The following is an 18,837-nucleotide window of genomic DNA, read 5'->3' as shown; positions in this document are numbered from 1 at the left end:
TCTGTCAAACGCAGAAAATATCGACTTGGCCTAACTGTGTTATCAACAACATCCCTTGTAATAGAAGGCAGTGTGTCTTCCTCCGTCCGAGTCATCAAGTCTCTGTAATAATATATTTCTGAAGCTCAGCGCGTTACAGGACATGACAATTGCAATGTACCACTAGACAAAGCCGACATCTTTATAGGTAATACTAATATACTAGGGTTGCAGAAGGGCGAAGGGCCTTTGGTCTAGTCCAGTGCTCTTCAACCTTTTTCGACGTGGTACACCCTTTTAACGTCTGCTCAAAACTCGTACACCCCTGTTCATTAGGGGTCTTCAAAAATGACTTTTTTTCTCAAATCGTACTGGCTACTTGATAAAATTGTTAGGTTACCTAACTTGAGCCAACACACCAAATTTGGTTCAATTCCAACCACTAGCCGCCTTGCTACGGGAGAAGAAAGTTTATATTTATTGTATAATAATATATAACGAAAATTTGAAATTTTTCTGTTCACCCCATGAAAGTATTAGGTTGTCTATAAAAACGATGTTCTTCAAATTTGGTTCAATTCCGACCAGAAGAAGCGGAGTCATTGTTGTCAAAAAATTTGGATTTGAATAAAATAGTATTTGGTCACAGAGTCTATTCGCAGCCAGTTACCCCCCCCCCCCCCCCCCCACGCAAATTATAATTTATTTCGTGTCAGAGCAAAAACAGCATGACATTACGAACGATAATCAACCTAAATGTAACAGTATTGGGGAGAGAGTAGGTAAAGCTACTGCTGCAGAAGCGGCAATTAAGATCAGCGACGATAGCAGGCGCACCAGCCTACTGCATATCAGGCCTGCCCCACACACAGTCGATAGTAGCACATAGGCTGTAAGAGATGTCAATAACCTCAGATCGTATGCCGCTATACACAGTCTATTGTCGCTAATTTACATCACTAATAACAAAATACTAAATTGCAAATGTCTGGTGAAATATTGGACATACAATCGGCATTTTAAAACAAAAGGGTTTCGATTTCAACATGGAAGCTGTTTCGACCCTGGCTGGCTACGTCACTTCATTTATGTGCATTTCGGTATTTATTAACGTCGGGTAGGAAGTACAGATTCAAAAAGTCTGCGCTGTCGCGGCGGTTTCCTCAAAAATCACTAAAAGACAAATGACTAGCTGAACACATGTTTGTTAACTGCATACTATCCAACACCAAACGGAACCATTGGTCTATTGCTGACGGCTAAATGAATGGAAGAAATATTTGCTTATGACATCACAATCAAGCGTTGTACAGTATTACACTTGAGATAACATTGTACCATTATAGAGGATGTAGGATGGAGTGCAAACCCATTGTTCGCTGTTCAGAATGGTCACGCTTGACTTAGGCTTCTCACTACTATGTTATTTATTGTTTATGTCAGGTACGCAGAGTTTGTTTAGCGACCCAGTTGTTAGTATTTAGCGAATGTAGGTGTTGAAAGTTGGCGTTAGTTTATAATTGGGGATTTGCCATGTAATATTTGTTACAGCAGACCACCTCTTTTCTACTATCTATGACAGTGGAGTCAAGGTAATGGCGAGTTTGCGGTACCGGTACCAACATCCTGTCAAAGTTTTATTGCTAGAATAACTGCATTAACGTAATGATACTTGCCACAATGACAAATTGTGAAACTGCATTTGGAGCAATTTACGTATATCCAATCTCGCCTACAGATAATAAGTTCATAAAAATGCCGGCAAGTAATTAATTGCGCAATCTCCGGATGTTGCTATTCTCGAAGCTACTTTTGCATCATTGGTAAGAGCTCTGTGTGTCAATACCATATGCCAACTCATGGTTAACATTTTGCGCAGCGGTTATCGGGCAGTTATTCTAGAAATCCGGATATCTTACAAGTTCGATTTACTATCAGTACTTGTGTCAACGAAAGGCCATAAAGAGGACGAAGCAGGGCAATACAACATACGCTCATGCTTCAATCAACCCATGGACAAGTGTCTGTGATGATCCTCTGCCTAAATCCTAGAAGTCCGACTGAAGTGGCATGAGTAATTTTCTTTTTGATTTTTCCCACTTGTATTATTCATGTGTGTATCAATTGTATGTGTTTACTTTCGTTGAAGGTCTGAGAATTATCCAAGTAATTAGTTTCGAAAAGTAGATTTGGTCGAGGAGTTGCAAAATTTCATCAGGAAATTGTAGGTGGCTGCGTTACAGATTGCTGGGTACATCTTTGCGTCCATCACAAAAATACTCATGACATTAATATTAGGTGCCGTTTTTACAAATTTGCTCAGTAGGCGAAACCTACTTGAGTACTCCAAATTAACAGATGTACTTCGTTACTGAACACCTCGTGTGTGCTATACGGTGAATCGTGCAAAGGTGATCAAAGTTGTTATCGTTCGTTCTGATGTAGAAGTAGTGATTTTCAAGTTGGTTTAAAAGTAGGTACTCTAGGCCTAGTTTTGTATGGAAAACTGTCAAGTAGTAGAAGTAGTCTGAAAACATAACCCTATAAGGAAGTAGGGGGAATCTACTTGGAGTATAAGTATATGTAGTTCTATACTAGCCACCTCCAGAAGTACATGCGGTACACTGCTAAAAGGATCAGTTTTGAAATGTTTTGTGGTCTCTGTCATGTTTTGTTTCACTTGCTGTTTTGTTTAATGTTTGAAATATACCATTCTCCCATTTAACCGTGTATGCTTATATTTGCCTATACCTGTTGTTGTTGAAATGGGTTTTCGGCTATGATATTGATGGATGAGTATTGATATAACAAAATTCAGGTCAGTTTATTATTAACACTGTTATCAATAAATATGCCATACAACAAGATTGTGATAAAATGAAGAGATCAGGCACCTACCTCGATCGGCCTAGGCTACGTGAGGATGAGGTATACGCACATTGCACACTGAACGCACAAAGTATTAACGGGATAGCATAAAGGACAAACGGCTAAAAGAGGTGGCATGCGACGAAGGATGTGGTCGGGAGAAGAGATTGTGGTTAATAATCTCGGGCGCTGACTAGTATTTACGAATTAAAAGAGTCAGGGCTGGTTGTCGATCTGTGATCTACTATGCACTAGGAGTTTGAAATACCGATAACGTTTGCTCTACCCTAATAGTCATTGTAGTCATTCGCGTGCTGTTGAAAGCGTGCGGTATGGCGGTAGGGCCGACGAAGTTCCTCGGAGACGACGTGTCGATGGCGATAGGTTACGTTCATCACATCAGAGACATATGGATTGTAGGTAGCTTTATGACCCGCTAAGGACTGAGGTAAATTTATGTATCCAATTTAGTCGTATAATATTTTTCATCAAATGATGAGCGTGCAACAAGTTCCGTGAATAACCAACAACGAAAGAGGATAACCGTGAATAGCGCTGTGGATTCAATATTTAATAGCCCGATACCACTGCGTTCGATGCGTCACAATACGATCGTGAGAAGCCCAAGTCGAGCGTGACCATTCTGAAGGCATTTACGTCTGCCAATTATTCGCCGAACTATTTACGTATTATACTGTAACTAATGTGTGTTCTGATGTTTCCTATACCTCATATGATGCCTGTTAATGACGAATGTGCTGCTAACTCTTTGTAATGAAGCTTTTCGAGGAAACAATCAAAAGTTACTATCGATGATGCGTATGAATACATAAACACGGTTTTGAGAGTTAGCACTCCATCCTACAGTCTCTATAGTACCATATTGCTCATTAACCTGTGCGTCAACCTGTACTGACCCATAAACCTGCCTTTGTGATAGCTAGCTATCGGCTCATTGTAATTCGGATCTGGTACACCCCTGTACACCCCATCCGAGTGGTACACTCTTTGCAAATTCTGGTACACCCTAGGGTGTACGACAACCCCGGTTAAAGAGCACTGGTCTAGTCTACGAGATCGATCTTCGGGGGGGAGGGGCTGGATCTAGTAAATTGAATGCATATGAGGACTGAGTGCACGAGTGCATTATGTTTAGTCAGACCCTCTCGAGGAACAGGTTTATGGAAGTCATGAACTTTCTATTGACATAATGAGTAAAAAACAGGTGTAGACTCGATAAAGATTATGTTGTTTTCATTTATTACATGGTCAAAATGCCAGAAAATAATTGGGGTAAAATGTCAGATGGTGGATGCTGTTGCTACCAAGTATTTGTACAAGGACGTATCATTTTTAGGTAAGGATAAGACAGCACACTTCTTCTATAATCTATACATTTGCCAATCGCAGTAACGTAAAGAGTCTGATGTAATCCATCTTGAAACAATGTTATGTGAATGTTGCTGTATACGCTTGGTGAAGAAAAAGAACTCCCAGTTAACACTATTGTCAAAAGTTGCTTGAAGCTACCCAGTACCCAGGCCCACGAGTAAAAAGCAGCTTTAGCTAAACTTTTCAAAACTATCATCTCTTCGAAAAGAGTAACGGCAAAATGCCAGTGTAGAGATCGAAGTTGTACACATACATATTGAGCCCACTTCTACCGGAGGCAACTGTTTCCTTCAGAAATAACATCAACAAGAAACCAGTGACGGTTAAATGTTATAACGAAACAAAACCAGGGGGATATTATTGACCAGGTTGTAAGGCAGTATTCTATAAGGCAGTGGTTCCCAACCGGTGGTACGCGAGTAGAGTCTGTTTTTTTTCGACCGAAGGCAGTTATTAGTTCTGGTGGGGTTGGCTTTAAAGGGGCACTGCGCTCTAAAAATGATGTGGTCTCAAATTGAAGGTAAAAACGAACAAAAATTTTTGGCCGCGGCCATTTCTTTCAGAACGCCCCCGTGATGGAGCTGCAATTTACTGAAATTTCTACAAGACCAGCTGCCGTGGCTGCTTAACCCGTTACATGGCACGATATCTTCCCCGTCGGACTTGCTCAACGCGATTAGGCAGTCACGCAGATAACGAATAAATTTTCTTCGCGCTTTGCGCGATTTAATGTGTCTGTATTTCTCGATTTTAATATGGTAGGGCCCTTTGCAATCAGAGCGTCACATTTCAAATTCGAATATGATGCGCCCCGTATAGAAAGACCGACTCGGAATCGTGTACACCTCACTGTATACCGACAATCCTGATGGGAGGTCAAGAAATAACAGTATGTAGCAAAGTGACTAATAACAATTGGTCCACCCGAAGATGCATCATCAACTAAATTTTCGAAAACACCCCTACATCAACTCTACCGGTCAATCTGACCACATCCATGGGCTGAGAAAGGTTAAATGTGTGATAGTAATCTGTAAAACTACTAATATAATTCACGAAATCCAGTAGTAAATCTGGAAAAATACGGGCTTCGCGTGGCAATTCCTGCTGTCTCATAACATCAACAGTGACCCCTCGCGATTTCGGTGCGTATAGCAACCCTATATCATTAAACAGATTCCGGAATCCGGAAATGGACATAAACACTCTAACGTGGGCATTTAGCGTCTACCTACACACTGTAAAAATTATTCTTGTAAAATTGCTTGTAACGAGCTTGCAAATGCTCGATGCAAGCTCGAGACAGCTTGTAACTGCAAAATGCAAGCACATAACAAGCTGTCATAGGACGGTGCTTGTAAATTGTGCTTGTAAATTGTTTATATTTTGTGCAAGAAGAATTATCAAACGCAGCAGTCCGAACTCACTCAAGACTCGTGACAGACACGACGCCATGCCAGACAGGATAACACACCCCGGACATGCCCAGACACGATGTCCGAGTGTCAACACAGTCCGCATACATACCCCGACATGCCCCAGACATGTCCCAGATATGATGTGCGTTCGACAACGCAGTTCGAACCCACTCCAGACATGCCTCGGACATGATGTCCGAGTGTCAACGCAGTTCGAACGCACCCCAGACATGTCCCAGACATCCTGTTCGAGTGTCAACACAGTTCGAACACACACCTCTGACATGATGTTTGATTGGCAACGCAGTCCGAACCTTTCTCCAGACATGCTTCAGACATGATGTCCGAGCGTCAATACAGGCCGAACACACCCCAGACATGCCCTAGACATGTCCCAGACATGATGTTCAAGTGTCCTAACGCAGCACGAACACATCCCCAACATGATGTTCGATAGCCAACACGGTCTGAACCTATTCATGCATCAGCTATGATGTCTGAGTGTCAACGAAGTTCGAACACCCCCATAGCTGTCAGTGTGATTACCAGTGAACTCGGTACTTGGTGAATTCGGCCCCGCGAACTCGGCCCTCGGGAAATTTTGTAATAAATTGTATTAACAACTATTAATATGAATTATTAAACTACTAACATTATCATCGAGTGATTTGTCAATGTTGTACGTCAGGGCATGCGTAGATCACGCAGTGCTGGCGTGATTAGATCACAGATTGCGTAAAGTTTGTGGGGCCGAATTCACCAAGTGCCGAGTTCACTGGCAACCGTCAGTGTTCATATTCTTGATTATAGTATAAGTATAGCTTTCTAGTTCAGGCGTTAAAATGTAGGCGTTTTGCACAACGTTATCTTACCGCCGAATACTTTGAGAAGGGAGAAGTCAATTAATATTTAGATTTTTCGGAATCAGTGCGACAGTTACATTCGATTATTATATACTATTTTAAATTTATCTCCCCCGCCCGGTAGCTTTGTTTGTAGCTAGCGCTTCCTTTGTGATCCAGAATTTTGTCTCATAAGTGACATTGTAATTGCAGGAGATACGTGCAGTGGTCTGCGAAATTCAGAACGACGCGTTGATGCTTCATCAATCATGATTGATCTGGAGCCCTCTACATCTATAACTGATGTACGAGCAGCCCTCGATGCAAGTAACCAGGAAGTTCTGGTCTTCTTGCTAACGAAGTATGAAATTACTATTTTTGTGGCACATCGGTCGGGAACCACTGATTCATATCATCAATATAAAACTTCAGGTCGGAGAATCTTCGAACATTGACGAAAGTGGGGCTGAACATAAGTCTTTCATATTATCGGAATCAAGTTCATCTAGCCCAGCCAAGGAAACGCTGATGAAAGCAATGAAAGCCACTTTCAAAAGGCGTCGGTTTGACAGAAGCCTGCAACATGCAAATCGGGCAAGAAGCGATGTCATAGGTTAGATTTCTGCTTGACGATAACTGATAAGGTTTCAGCTATTGGAGGGAATGAAGCTGATTACCAATGGTCTAGACCAGGGGTTCTCAGCCCTTTCTTGGCCGTGGCCCATTTTCCAGTTTAAAAATGTGCTGTGGCCCACCTGTTATCTAGAGTCATGATCCTGTTCAATGCGTGGTAATCGACAGCGCCGATATGCCTATCCCTCTAAAATATGCGCATTTTTCTATCTCTGATGATATAGACTTCCCGGGACATGAAATCGCGCCAATTGGCCCAACAAAATTTTTCAAGTTGAGTAAATATCCTCCAACAAACGACCAACGAAATAATCTTGGGCTCATTCGAGCTCCCCAAAATGGGGGTTTGGGTGTGGTAGTTAGGGCCCTGGTAAATCATAGGCTAAAACTCCTCAGTATATTATTTTCGTCCGCTGCTCCATTTGCATCTCAAAACACCATGATCAGATCCCAGCATCCGCTTAATGATTGGGACTTATGTTCCATCATTGTGGGGAATAATATAATCATTCTGGGCAAGCGTCGAACAATTCATTGGTGAACGGGGTACTACAGAGAAGTGGAGAACGATCATCAATATACAAGCTGTACAATGTAAATTGTATGTCTTGTACCAAAACAACTGAAGTTGCAATGTCAGAATATTCAATCCAATGATACCATCAATTCATAAGAATTTGTGTACTTTCAGATTCTGCACATAATTGGAAGGTCGGTATACCTGCAACGAATCCTATGGCAAATTCTTGGTTATAAACCAGGTTCGTACCAAGTACATATCGACACAGCATTACTATAAAGTTTACTTTACTGCGCTGATAATAGGCTTACAGCTAGATATGTCAGTATAAGTCAGGGGCGGCCAACCCGCGGCCCGCGAGAAGATATAGTGTTGCCTGCGAGGTAATTCTCGAAATTAGTTGTAACATCAGGTAAAATTGCAAGGCCAACCAAAATTTCTTCAGTCTGACCGCGAAATTTGATGACTCAAATGATCAGTTCCGACGCATTGGCATAGTTAAGGTACAGCCACATTTATCGCAGATCTTCATATATGGCCTTGAAGTAGAATATTTCGCAGCAGATTTATTTGACTTGAAGTTTTTCTTGGCACTTTGCATGATTTACTCGATTTCTCGCATTTAGTATTGGAGCCCTCCTGAAAATTATAAATACGTGTAATTTGCAGAATCGTGTCGTTCAACATGCGACATGTGCTTGCAGCTAGATCATCGGCGATGAAACTTCGCACAAAATGATAGAGGCATGTTCACCGAAACCTTCGATATTGCTATGTCTAAACGCTGAATTATCCTGTCCTTGCCAAATGAGCCCAGTGGTATACAAAGGCAACCCCAATATATGCAAGAAACATATTTATTGATCGAATTCATTCGTTATCTTTGAAAAAGTTTCACGCCTAGCGCAGCCAGGACATGAATGCACAGTTGCACTTTGCACACATAGTTTTCATGACATAATTGTATCTAAATTAAAGCGGAGTAGTGTAAGTATTGTTTTCAACGTTACCTAATTCGGTACGCTCCTATCGGACGACTAAAAAAAGGTCATCAACATTCAAGTGGCCCGCGTAATTGTTCCTAAATCTTGTGTGTCCCTTTGGCCGAAAAGGTTTGCCACCTCTGGTATAATTGCTGTCATAGTCATCATTTTGACCTAATACATCAGCCATTATTACTCTGGTAGTATTATAGGCTATATAATTTCATACTCTCCTTGCCTTTCAGTATACAGTTATGTGCCCTCTTTTTTCAGGATAATTCAGAACCAACCCAATCATACATCTTGACTCTCAAGAGACCAAGTGGACGGTGCGCTTCGACGGGCTAGTGATAAATGACGTGGTAGATTTCTCATATGCTTTAGCTTTGTGTCACTGCATTGTGTATTCAATATCCAGTTCGCGCGCGGTATGAATATTACTCGACATTTCTTGTCCATCCGCTTTGCAAGAATGAAAGGGCTGCGTATGCCGTCTGCAGTCGCTTCAATGGGTGATAAAATTGATGTGCAGTTTTGAAATTCATTTGATCATTGATATACAAATTGGTAAGTTATGAAGTAGTTTTGCTTTTTTGGGTGCTAAAGTAGATTTTGCCTCAAGTGATTATGTTTTCAGCATACTTCATTACTTGACAGTTTTGATGCTGCAAAGTATAAATAGTTATGGAATAGGTTTGTACTGGACCAAATAATTTACTTTCAAAACTACATGAGTTCTTGTCAAACAATTCATCTTCAGCATGCTGTCTTCAAGCTGCACTATTGTGGAATAAATTCAGTTGTAACGCTCATGAGCTTGCCTTTACACATTTTTCATATTATTGCTTCTTGCCTGAATATTCGAGTTAGCGTGCTGGGTCTGCTGCAGGCCAAGTCATGCAAATATTGTTTTTACACAATTGCTTTTTCTAGTGCTGCTGTTTATTGTCCATCTGTGCTTGAGCCTGTATATTGCAGCCTTCTGATCTGCTGCGGTTAATTGGCTGTAAATAAATGAGTTTTTTGCTATGCATTTGCGTACAATCATGGCCACCGAATACATTGGGTCTTTCTGGTGATAGGTACTGCCAGTCCAGGTGCAAGATTTATGTATAATGAGAGAGAGAAAAAGAGAGAGTTACAAGCTATGGGCTTGTATTGAGTTAACAAGAATTAGCTTGTAAGCTTGTAATGAGTTACAAGAAAAAGCCTGTAAGCTTGTAATCGAGTCTAGCATGTTTTTTCTTGTTTATTTACAAGAATAATTTTTACAGTGCAGTTAATTACGACTATGCCTTGGGATGCGGTCGTGGGCTACATAAGTAGTTCAAATGCGGCCGTGAATGGCAAAAAGGTTGGCCACCCCTGGCCTACGGGGAAGAGATCTAGTCGTAAAGCATTGGGATTCTTACCTAACCAAATTCCGTTTTAATATATTTGACCACAACAATTCCAAATGGATTCACTACAGAAATCATATACTGCACCTTAAAATGGGCAGTTTATTTCCAGTTTCGCTGCCTTCGGCAGCTCAACCCGGTGGTAACATTTTTGACAACCTTCAGCGCGCGTAACTTATGCAGGGGGTACGCGAGCACTACATGAAACCTCGAAATGGTACGCGGGTGGAAAAAGGTTGGGAACCACTGCTATAAGGGTACCAGCAAGTCGACGATGGTCCATGCATGTTTTCTTAGAATGTGACTGATCTACTACTTGCCAAAAGCCCGATACTATAAAAATATGCAAATCGATGATTAGTCGTGAGATTGCATTACGCAAATCTTAGCTGATGAGCTTTGTGATATGTCAGCAAGAACCAAGAATGGATATGTTACAACCTAAAAACCGTGATTTGTTAAAATTGTTGCACTAAAGTATGTCTAGCTGTGAGCGCAATAAACAATGGTTTCTGATTACGTTTGTTGATATTTGTGCTGATTTTTGCTCCCTTGACTGCATTTAATTGGAAAAAATTCAATAAATGTCAAAAAAGCCACTTTGTCGTTCTAGGAAGTTCAAAGTTCCGGTAGTTCTAGTGTTAATTGCTTTTCGATATGACGATAAGGGGGGCGGGGGCGTGGAATTTTCCACTATCCTGAAGAAGTTTGAGAACCACTGGACTAAAGGGAAATGCAATGCAGTAGATTCATTTACGAAGCAACTCAATAATACTTTTATCGAAATCGGAACAAGATGTGTTTCAAGTTTTATGGTTTTTTTTTAATCGCAACTAGAACTAGAACTACTGGCTTTTCGAAATCCAACACTGGTACTAGAACTAGAACTACTTATGTCACTCATGTTGAGCATAAAAATGAGAAAACTGAAATCATAGAAGCAAATGAATGAACCAATATCCGGGCGAGGTAGGGCAACAGTGTCAATGTGACGATAAGAAGTAATCACTAGGGCAAGTTTTTACAGCTTGCAACTTTTTTTACTGCTTCCTATATGATCAGAATTTATGTAGTATGATGTTTTAGGCTTCTTGTAGGAATTCTATATTGCAACTTTCCTGTAAATTTTTACTGCAATTTTTGTCGAGTATTACGCGAAATGTAAAGTAATGTTTTAATAAACATGCTATGAAACTATTTCTAGTACCGTATAGTTCTACACTCTTTGATTTGTATAACAAAGAGCTGTGTGATAGATTTCGGCATTGCACGATTTATTGCTGCGTACCAACAAAAAACATAATTGGCGGTCTCGCCAGGGTGTTCGTTTAATGGGAAAATAACAAATTTGGCAGCTCTGCAAAGACTCCCAGTGTATGTATGATCGATTGAAAAGCGTTGGTAGAAACGGAACAAACACACACCCTGCAATCTCAAACTGTTATGCAATGGAACCTTTCGAGTATCTCATACCCTAATACCGGTAACTAATCGGTCGGGTCGGTTAGAATACCAGGCTTCCCGGCACGCATTTGCAATGAATAAGCATGATATCTCAAGAGTTATTTTTCATCTGGGGACTTGGAAGCACGGAATTATAGCCCTTGAGCTTCATCTCGCATTGCGGAGAGATGGAAGTTTTTGCCATTTGATTAGTGGTAATCTACTATTATCTCTGACAGAGCAGCATGCTCTGCACAGCACATAGATGAACTTAAAATCTTCCCTCCATCCTCGGTTTTCTATTATTTTCATTTGAAATTCTGGCTTGGTGGATTGTACGAAGTTTTCATAGTGTTTTACCATATTATCCATCTCCAAATTTGTAGCTGAGAGTTGGATTTGTTGAGGATGTTGGATTGAAGAACTCTGATATATGCTTTAAGAATCAATAATATTATGTTGGCAACCAATGTATTGTGGTTTATGAAAACCCTTGCTCATCATTCCATTTTGCAGTTTCACAACCACCTCATTCCGCCGCCCAGTATCAACAGATGCTGAGTCGCATATGATATGACATTTTCAAATTTTCATCATATTCCTCTAATCGGTTTTCTAGACCGCTGAAAATATGTTGAGTTTTTCGACTTTCGCCTTTTCGAACAACCAGTTCGATTTGTGTCAGACAAATTGAAATTATACGATATATACAGTCTACATCTAAAATCGAAATTAATAATTTTTTATTAATTATATAATTTTTACTGTAAGCAAGAAAACGATTGGAATAATTCAATCTGGACAATCACAATTTACCAAAATACTATTCTTAATCTTCGCAATTGGAATTGTGTCAGTTAGAATAAAATCATGCGGTATATAAATTATATAGTCTGTATCTACGAAAAAAGCCTATCCTTCATAGTGAAAACTGGAAAATTTTTGTGCGGGAGGTTTTTGTTTAACCAGTCCTAACTTTTGTTAATTTTGAACTCAGGACACAAAAGTTCAGCGTTTGTGACTACAGGTCACACATAATTTCGAATTTTTTTTTCTAGTCATAAACCTAATATGCATACCATGAGTGCATGATGTGCATATGCCGCTTTCAAAATCATGCACCACCCCTCCATGCTATCCCAGTAATGCATGAGTGCAAAGCAGGGAAGTCATGGATACCAGTGTTACTAACTACGTCTTTGGTCTGACCTGGCCGGGGGTCGAACCTACGACCCACCGATCAAGAAGCCGGACGCTTCACTATTACGCTATCTTGTCGGTAGTAATCACGTAAGTCTTTTTCCAATCAATCATGCGGCACTGCGGCAGTCAGTAATCTTTTAGTTAGGTGACTATTAGTTGGGTTTATGTTAATCTTTCCCTTGGACCGTGATCTTTTATTACAGGAGTGACCATCTTAGCAGGTATTAAAATGTGACCAAACACATGACGCAATCGATTTGAAAAATATAAATTTAAAAATGCTAATCTTACTTCAAAGCAATATACTTCGTCCACTTGCAAAATTCGATGTTAATGATAGTATGGTGATAATTGATTTGTTGGGTTCAAATTGTGCATCAAACTATTTTGTACACTATGATTCGATTTTGAAAGTGACAGCGAACAGCGAAAAGCAGATTGGTAATGCTAATGTAGGAAGCATGGATTGGAGGCAGGTCATAATTCCTGCACGGACTAGTTTTGATACTGTGCGTACAATATGCTGTTTCCAAGACATTTTGGCATCCATCAATCAATCAATCGTCAGATTACATTTTCATCTGTTCAAGACATTTTCATCTGTTCACACAATGTACAATGCAATATTGTGTGATGTATTGAACTGATAAAAATTGCTGATAAAGGAAACCGAATTAAATGTAGAAAAGCGTTAGTCAGACATCATGTCTGGTGTATGTTGGGACGATGTTGGCACCCGGACATCTTGTCTGTGACTCTGTTACCCCTCACCAGGCACGTAGCCAGCCGAAAAATAAAGGGGGGGTTGAAATAAAAGGGGAGGTTACCATTTTTTCGGATTTAGTAATACAGCATCAATTCCTTAGGGTTAAGTACACGCGTAAATAACGAATATACAACATCCTCGTGTTGACGATTATACGCGTATGATAAGCTTGTCGACGAGTCCGGTAGTGCTGTTCATTAGCGACTCCCTAGTCTGTCGTGAACAGTTAAATATGCGCGCTTATCAATGCGTCCTACGTCTTACGTAGACTCGGCGACGATTTGTGCAAGTCAAAATGTACGAGGTGGTTCAAACCTAACCACTTTTATAACTCAAGCCTTGACACACAGCTTCTGATGGTTATGTTCAAGTATTAGCGGAAATCAATTACGCATGTACGCACGCGTCCCCCATCTTTGCGGACATTCGATGTCATTTAGCTTCGAGATGTCACTCTTTAATTACAATCGATAATCAGCATATACTTAACGGCATTTTATCCAAGGCATGCGCACGGACCAATCTCGCTAATTCGTAACACGCCTTTCGTTAATTGGCCGCGCGCAACACTGATAATATGACTTATTGAATTGCAACCGAGTATTTGCGTTAGAACGCTCATTTGAAAAGGACGAGGTTTCTCGTTCAAGGAGGGGGTTTCACGCGTCTAAGGTGGATGGGGGGGGGGGGGTCGACCTCCGAAACCCCCTGGCTACGCGCCTGCCACTCTCACATCATATATCTGTGATATGTTTGCGCAGTATAGGCCCTAGTGACAAACAGTCTGAATTTGCCCAAGATATAATTTCCGAGTGGCGGAATACAGTGCGAACATACCCCAGACATGATGTCCGTGTGGCAACACAGCCCGAACATGCTCCAGACCTGGTGTACGAGTGGCAATACAGTCCGAATCTACCCTAAACAATGCTGTACGGCCGCTGGCATACCTTGAAGCGACCAGCAATCGGTAGGTGCATCTGGGTAGGCCTACTCAACCGTAAGTCACATGTTGCCAATCTATCCGTAGGTTAGTCAGCTATAGGCAAACGCCCCCGCGGGAGTGCTGGCGCCCACTTTGGGAACCCCTGCACTAGATCGGGGATCCGGAACACGAGCTACATCCAACCACTTTGGGGTATGATGCCGAAATCCAGGGGGTATGACATTGACAGATAGTGTGAAATTATATGCTATTTAGGCATGGTTGAGAAAAATGTGTAACAAATATATTTGGTAAATGCCCAGGTCTATGTTTTGTGACGAGAGGGTGTTGGCCGTTTCATTTCTAAATATAGTATGAACAGTAGACTTAAAATGACTCTTACCTATTCGCCTTCTCTTGGGTGGTGTCGGATTATCGTGATCCAGCATTAAAGAGTGACTCTCTGTGGCTTCAGACGATAGGTTGCGATGACGGTGTTTAGAGATTTCCTAAAAATGCACGAAAACAAATTCTTATAGATAAAGTCATTAAGATGGACTTAACATGCGTGATATTTCAGCTACCGTCTCTAGTCGATAGCAGACTTGGACAACCTCATGATATCGAGTTGTCTGGACCAGTGGCTCTCAACCTTGTCTCCAGTGTCCCCAGGGGGAGATTTGGGGGAGGTGATAGGTGATATGGTAGGGGGGTCACTGAAGAATAATGTCGCAAAAGACAGTGTAGTAAGAACATAGAAATACATAGCAATGATACTATAAGTGGTACTTAACTGGTGTGCCGTGGCAATCTATTGTGTAAATTGAACTGCTCAGGGTTGCCGCGAGCAATTTTAGTAAAAAGGGCCGCCGTACTCGTATAACAAAAATTACCGAATTCAAATTCTGATTGAAGCATAACACTGGTCTACGCTCAAGATACACGATATCAAAGGCAATACAATTGTGTCTTATAGCGCTGTACATAGTATGAAAATATAATTTAACAATTATTGATAATTAATGAACTTTCACTGTACCGCTCTTCAAATTAATGAACAGATAAAAGAATTTCGAAACCACCAGTTACTATCTCTCAATCTGGCAATCCCCATCGACCTAATGCCAGTGTTAGATCTTCCTCGCCATTTTGATCCTCTCCCTTAAATAGGCCCTTGATCGGGTCATTTTATTGCAAATACGCTGCGGGCACAACGACGCAGGGGAGGAGAATCTCCGACGCTTCGGAATCTGCTATTGCCATGAATCAAACTGGGGCCTCTGCAGTCAATGGTGATAATACGCTCACTCGCCCACATATGGTAGCATTTGGGACGGTGGTAACTAAACAGAAGGTCATAACTCGGGCAATTGTACTGTGATGTTTAGGTGTGGCCGAAAAGTTCACCTTTGTTCTATTCACCCGCATCATATGCGAATGCTGAACAGTGACATGACGCAGGTTGATGACCAACTTAAAACACGGCCCGCTTTTGCTCCTGACTGTTTGTAAGACACTGCTTGTGCAGATCAGAAGGCGAAGGGAGCCTAGATAAGGATTCTGGACTCGAACACGCAACCCATTTGTGTTTCAGCGGTGGGAAGTACCACCACGCTACTCGACACTCAAGGCACTCGAAGTGCTATGGGGTGCCACGAACTATTTTCCCTATGAGAGGGTGCCGCGAGGTCGAAAAGGTTGAGAACCACTAGCTCAGTGCTTTTAAACCTGTGCGATGTTACCCACTTGTGCGAAAGAAAAAATTTGCAGTGAGAATGACGAAAATGGTGCGAATTAGCCGAATGAGAGTCCAGATGAAAATCGTGAATACAATTGTTACTTTTTGACATGGAATAATTCAAATAAACCTACCGGAATTTTCCATGTATAATGCGCAAGATTTTACCAATTTTACCAATAACCTAAAATAGGGGGTGCGTATTATATTATACATGGGTACAGCAAGCCTTGTAAAAAATCTCCCTCGATCATAAATATAGCTTTCAATACAATATCCATTGTAAAATAATATTTATTGAACTAGAAGACTTTTCGGGTGCCTCTTTTCAAGAGTTAACGGCACACTAAAGGGATTTAAACAGATTTAAAAGCAAATCCAAAAAGGCTAAGTATGACGCAACAATCAAAATCACACACCATGAAATTCGCCTCGTAACAATGGCAACAATAACAAACTATGAAGTATTCGGACAGGCGCGTAGCCAGCCGAAAAATATGGGAGGGGTTTGAAATGAAGAGGGTGGGGTTTCGATTTTTATAGCATCAATTCATTAGCATTAAGTAATACGTAAATGACGATTATACAATCGCCTCGCGTTGACAAACTTACGCGTATGATAAGCTTGCCAACGTGTCCGGAAGTGCTGTTAATTAGCGAGTCCCTGATCTCTCGCGAACAATTGAATACGCGAGCTTTCTCAACGCGTATTACGCGCATATCAACGCATATTACGTAACCTCGGCGACGATTTGCACAAGTCAAAATGTCCGAGTTGTTATGGAATCTGTTCTATAATGGCACCGATTTCAGGTGGTTCAATTTCAAACCTTTCTCATCTTTTATAACTCAAGCATTGACACACATCTTCCGACGGTTATGTTCAATTATTAGCGAAATTCAATCAAGTATGTACGGCAGTACGCACGTACATGTTTGAGGTCGATTGCGGACATTCGATGTCATTCAGTTTAGCGATGTCACTCTTTAATCACAATCGCAAATCCGCATACAATCCATCGAGAGATAGGAGCCAAAGCATGCTAGGCCTGAGACGCGATCTTTAGGCTAGCGATGATATCTTTCGTATCAGGCATATTGCGGATGCGATTGTTGTGTAAGCCAACTATGATATGGTGCGGGACAGGCAAAGCAGATGCGATTGTGCAGGCGATGGTATAGTTCGCTTCTTCAAGCCAGTAGAACTAGGCTTGTTAGAGACGTGATAAATCAGGCTAGCAACGATTGCCGAGCGCGCGCCAATCGATGACTTAATTTCGCAATCATCTCAGCGAGATCGATTCTCGTTAGTTTTTGCCGTGCTGGGTTCAATCGTTGCCAGCCCGATTTATCACGTCTCTAACAAGCCTAGTTCTACTGGCTTGAAGAACTGCATCTGCAATAGCCCCGGCCGCGCGCAAGCCTGGCCTGGCTGTGTTAAAGGATTTTAGCAAAAAAATGTTAGCGTAGATTAAAGAATGCCGTTTGAATACAGTGTTCTTCAGATAACCTGTTGCTATTTCTCTGCTCTTTGTTGATATTAAGCCGTCACATTGTAGATCAAAGTTGCGTTGCCGTGTATCGGTGAATGCGTGAGATTAAGGATCCATTTGTTGAAGCATAGTTCTAATAGAGTTCTAGATTTGATGAGATCGCGTACCACGCGACAATTATGAATTCCACGTCGCCAGTGAGGTGAATACTGCAATACATCCGAAATTATTAATATTGATTACGCGCATTCGGAAAAGCGACGCGACGAGTCGTAGCTGCACTGTGACTGTGATTACATTATACGATATAACGACCTTGTCTCCCTTGCACGCACGTGAAAAAAGCCCTCTCTCGTCTACTGTGCACACGAGAGAAGACGCGAGAAAAAAGCCATCATATGTATCGGTCATGGGCAATTCCCTGCACAGACAACCGATGTTCCCACCACTACCTTTTCAAATCTCCTGAAATTTGGTACACGCACAGATGAGCTAATTCCAAACAGGATGAACTTTATTTTATGAAAATTGGACTTGGGGGTCAAAAGTTACGTCACTTTGAAAATTGACAATTTTCTGCTCATTTCGGGTCTGCACTTTCAGGTTTTATCAATGCAATATTCAAGAAGGTCTAGCTAGATGTTAGACGACAGTTGAGATACGGCACTTGGATTTATCTGAAGCCTGTCTGATCGTCTATATTTCCAAGTAAAATTTAATGCCCTGTAGGTTAGGGCCAAAGGTTAAATTGAGGGGGAATTTGGTCAATGGTCTAAAATCAGTCAGGCGTTACACGATTTAGACTGCGGATTGCTCAAAAACATATAAAAATATTTTGGAAAATAGGATCTTAAATGAAAGTTTGCTTCAAGGAGACTTCGTTCATAGCTGTTTGGTTTTGGCTATTAGACTGTAAAGTGATGAAATTGCAGTTTCAAGAGCACACTTCATTTGCACATGGAAATGAAGTAGTAGTATAGGGTGCGTTCGGACATCGAGGCTGGGGTGTGTGGACATCATGTCTGGGATGTGATCCGACATCATGTCTTGGGTGTGTTCGGACTGTGTTGCCATTGAAACGTAGTGTCTGGGGGGAGTTCGGACTGTTTTGCCCCTCGGACATCGTGTCTGGGGTGGGTTCGGACAGTTTTGCAACTCGGACATCGGGCCGAGGGTGTGTTCGGAATGTGTTGCCATTCGGACATCGTGTCTAGGGCGTGTTCGGACATCATGT

General features: G+C 41.4%; 1 protein-coding gene and 1 long non-coding RNA gene across 2 annotated transcripts in view; one reads left to right on the top strand and one right to left on the bottom strand.

Annotated features, from left to right (window-relative positions):
• LOC145436461 (uncharacterized) overlaps positions 1–18,837 on the bottom strand; it is a 58,572-nt gene that overhangs the window by 29,131 nt on the left and 10,604 nt on the right. The window contains exon 2 of the mRNA XM_080313813.1: positions 14,776–14,881. Coding sequence (XP_080169939.1) covers positions 14,776–14,881 — 106 coding nt within the window. The remainder of the gene's footprint in view (positions 1–14,775; positions 14,882–18,837) is intronic.
• On the top strand, positions 1,459–3,732 carry LOC145436422 (uncharacterized). The gene is made up of 2 exons (XR_013914310.1): positions 1,459–1,802; positions 1,859–3,732. It is a non-coding gene; the product is annotated as an uncharacterized LOC145436422 (long non-coding RNA).

This window comes from Botryllus schlosseri, chromosome 3 (assembly GCF_051294905.1).
Source record: "Botryllus schlosseri isolate E-star chromosome 3, Bs_hap1, whole genome shotgun sequence".
NCBI classification, from domain to species: domain Eukaryota; kingdom Metazoa; phylum Chordata; class Ascidiacea; order Stolidobranchia; family Styelidae; genus Botryllus; species Botryllus schlosseri.
The sequence above is the reverse complement of the archived record's forward strand: the minus strand, read 5'-3'. Positions and strand labels throughout refer to the sequence as shown.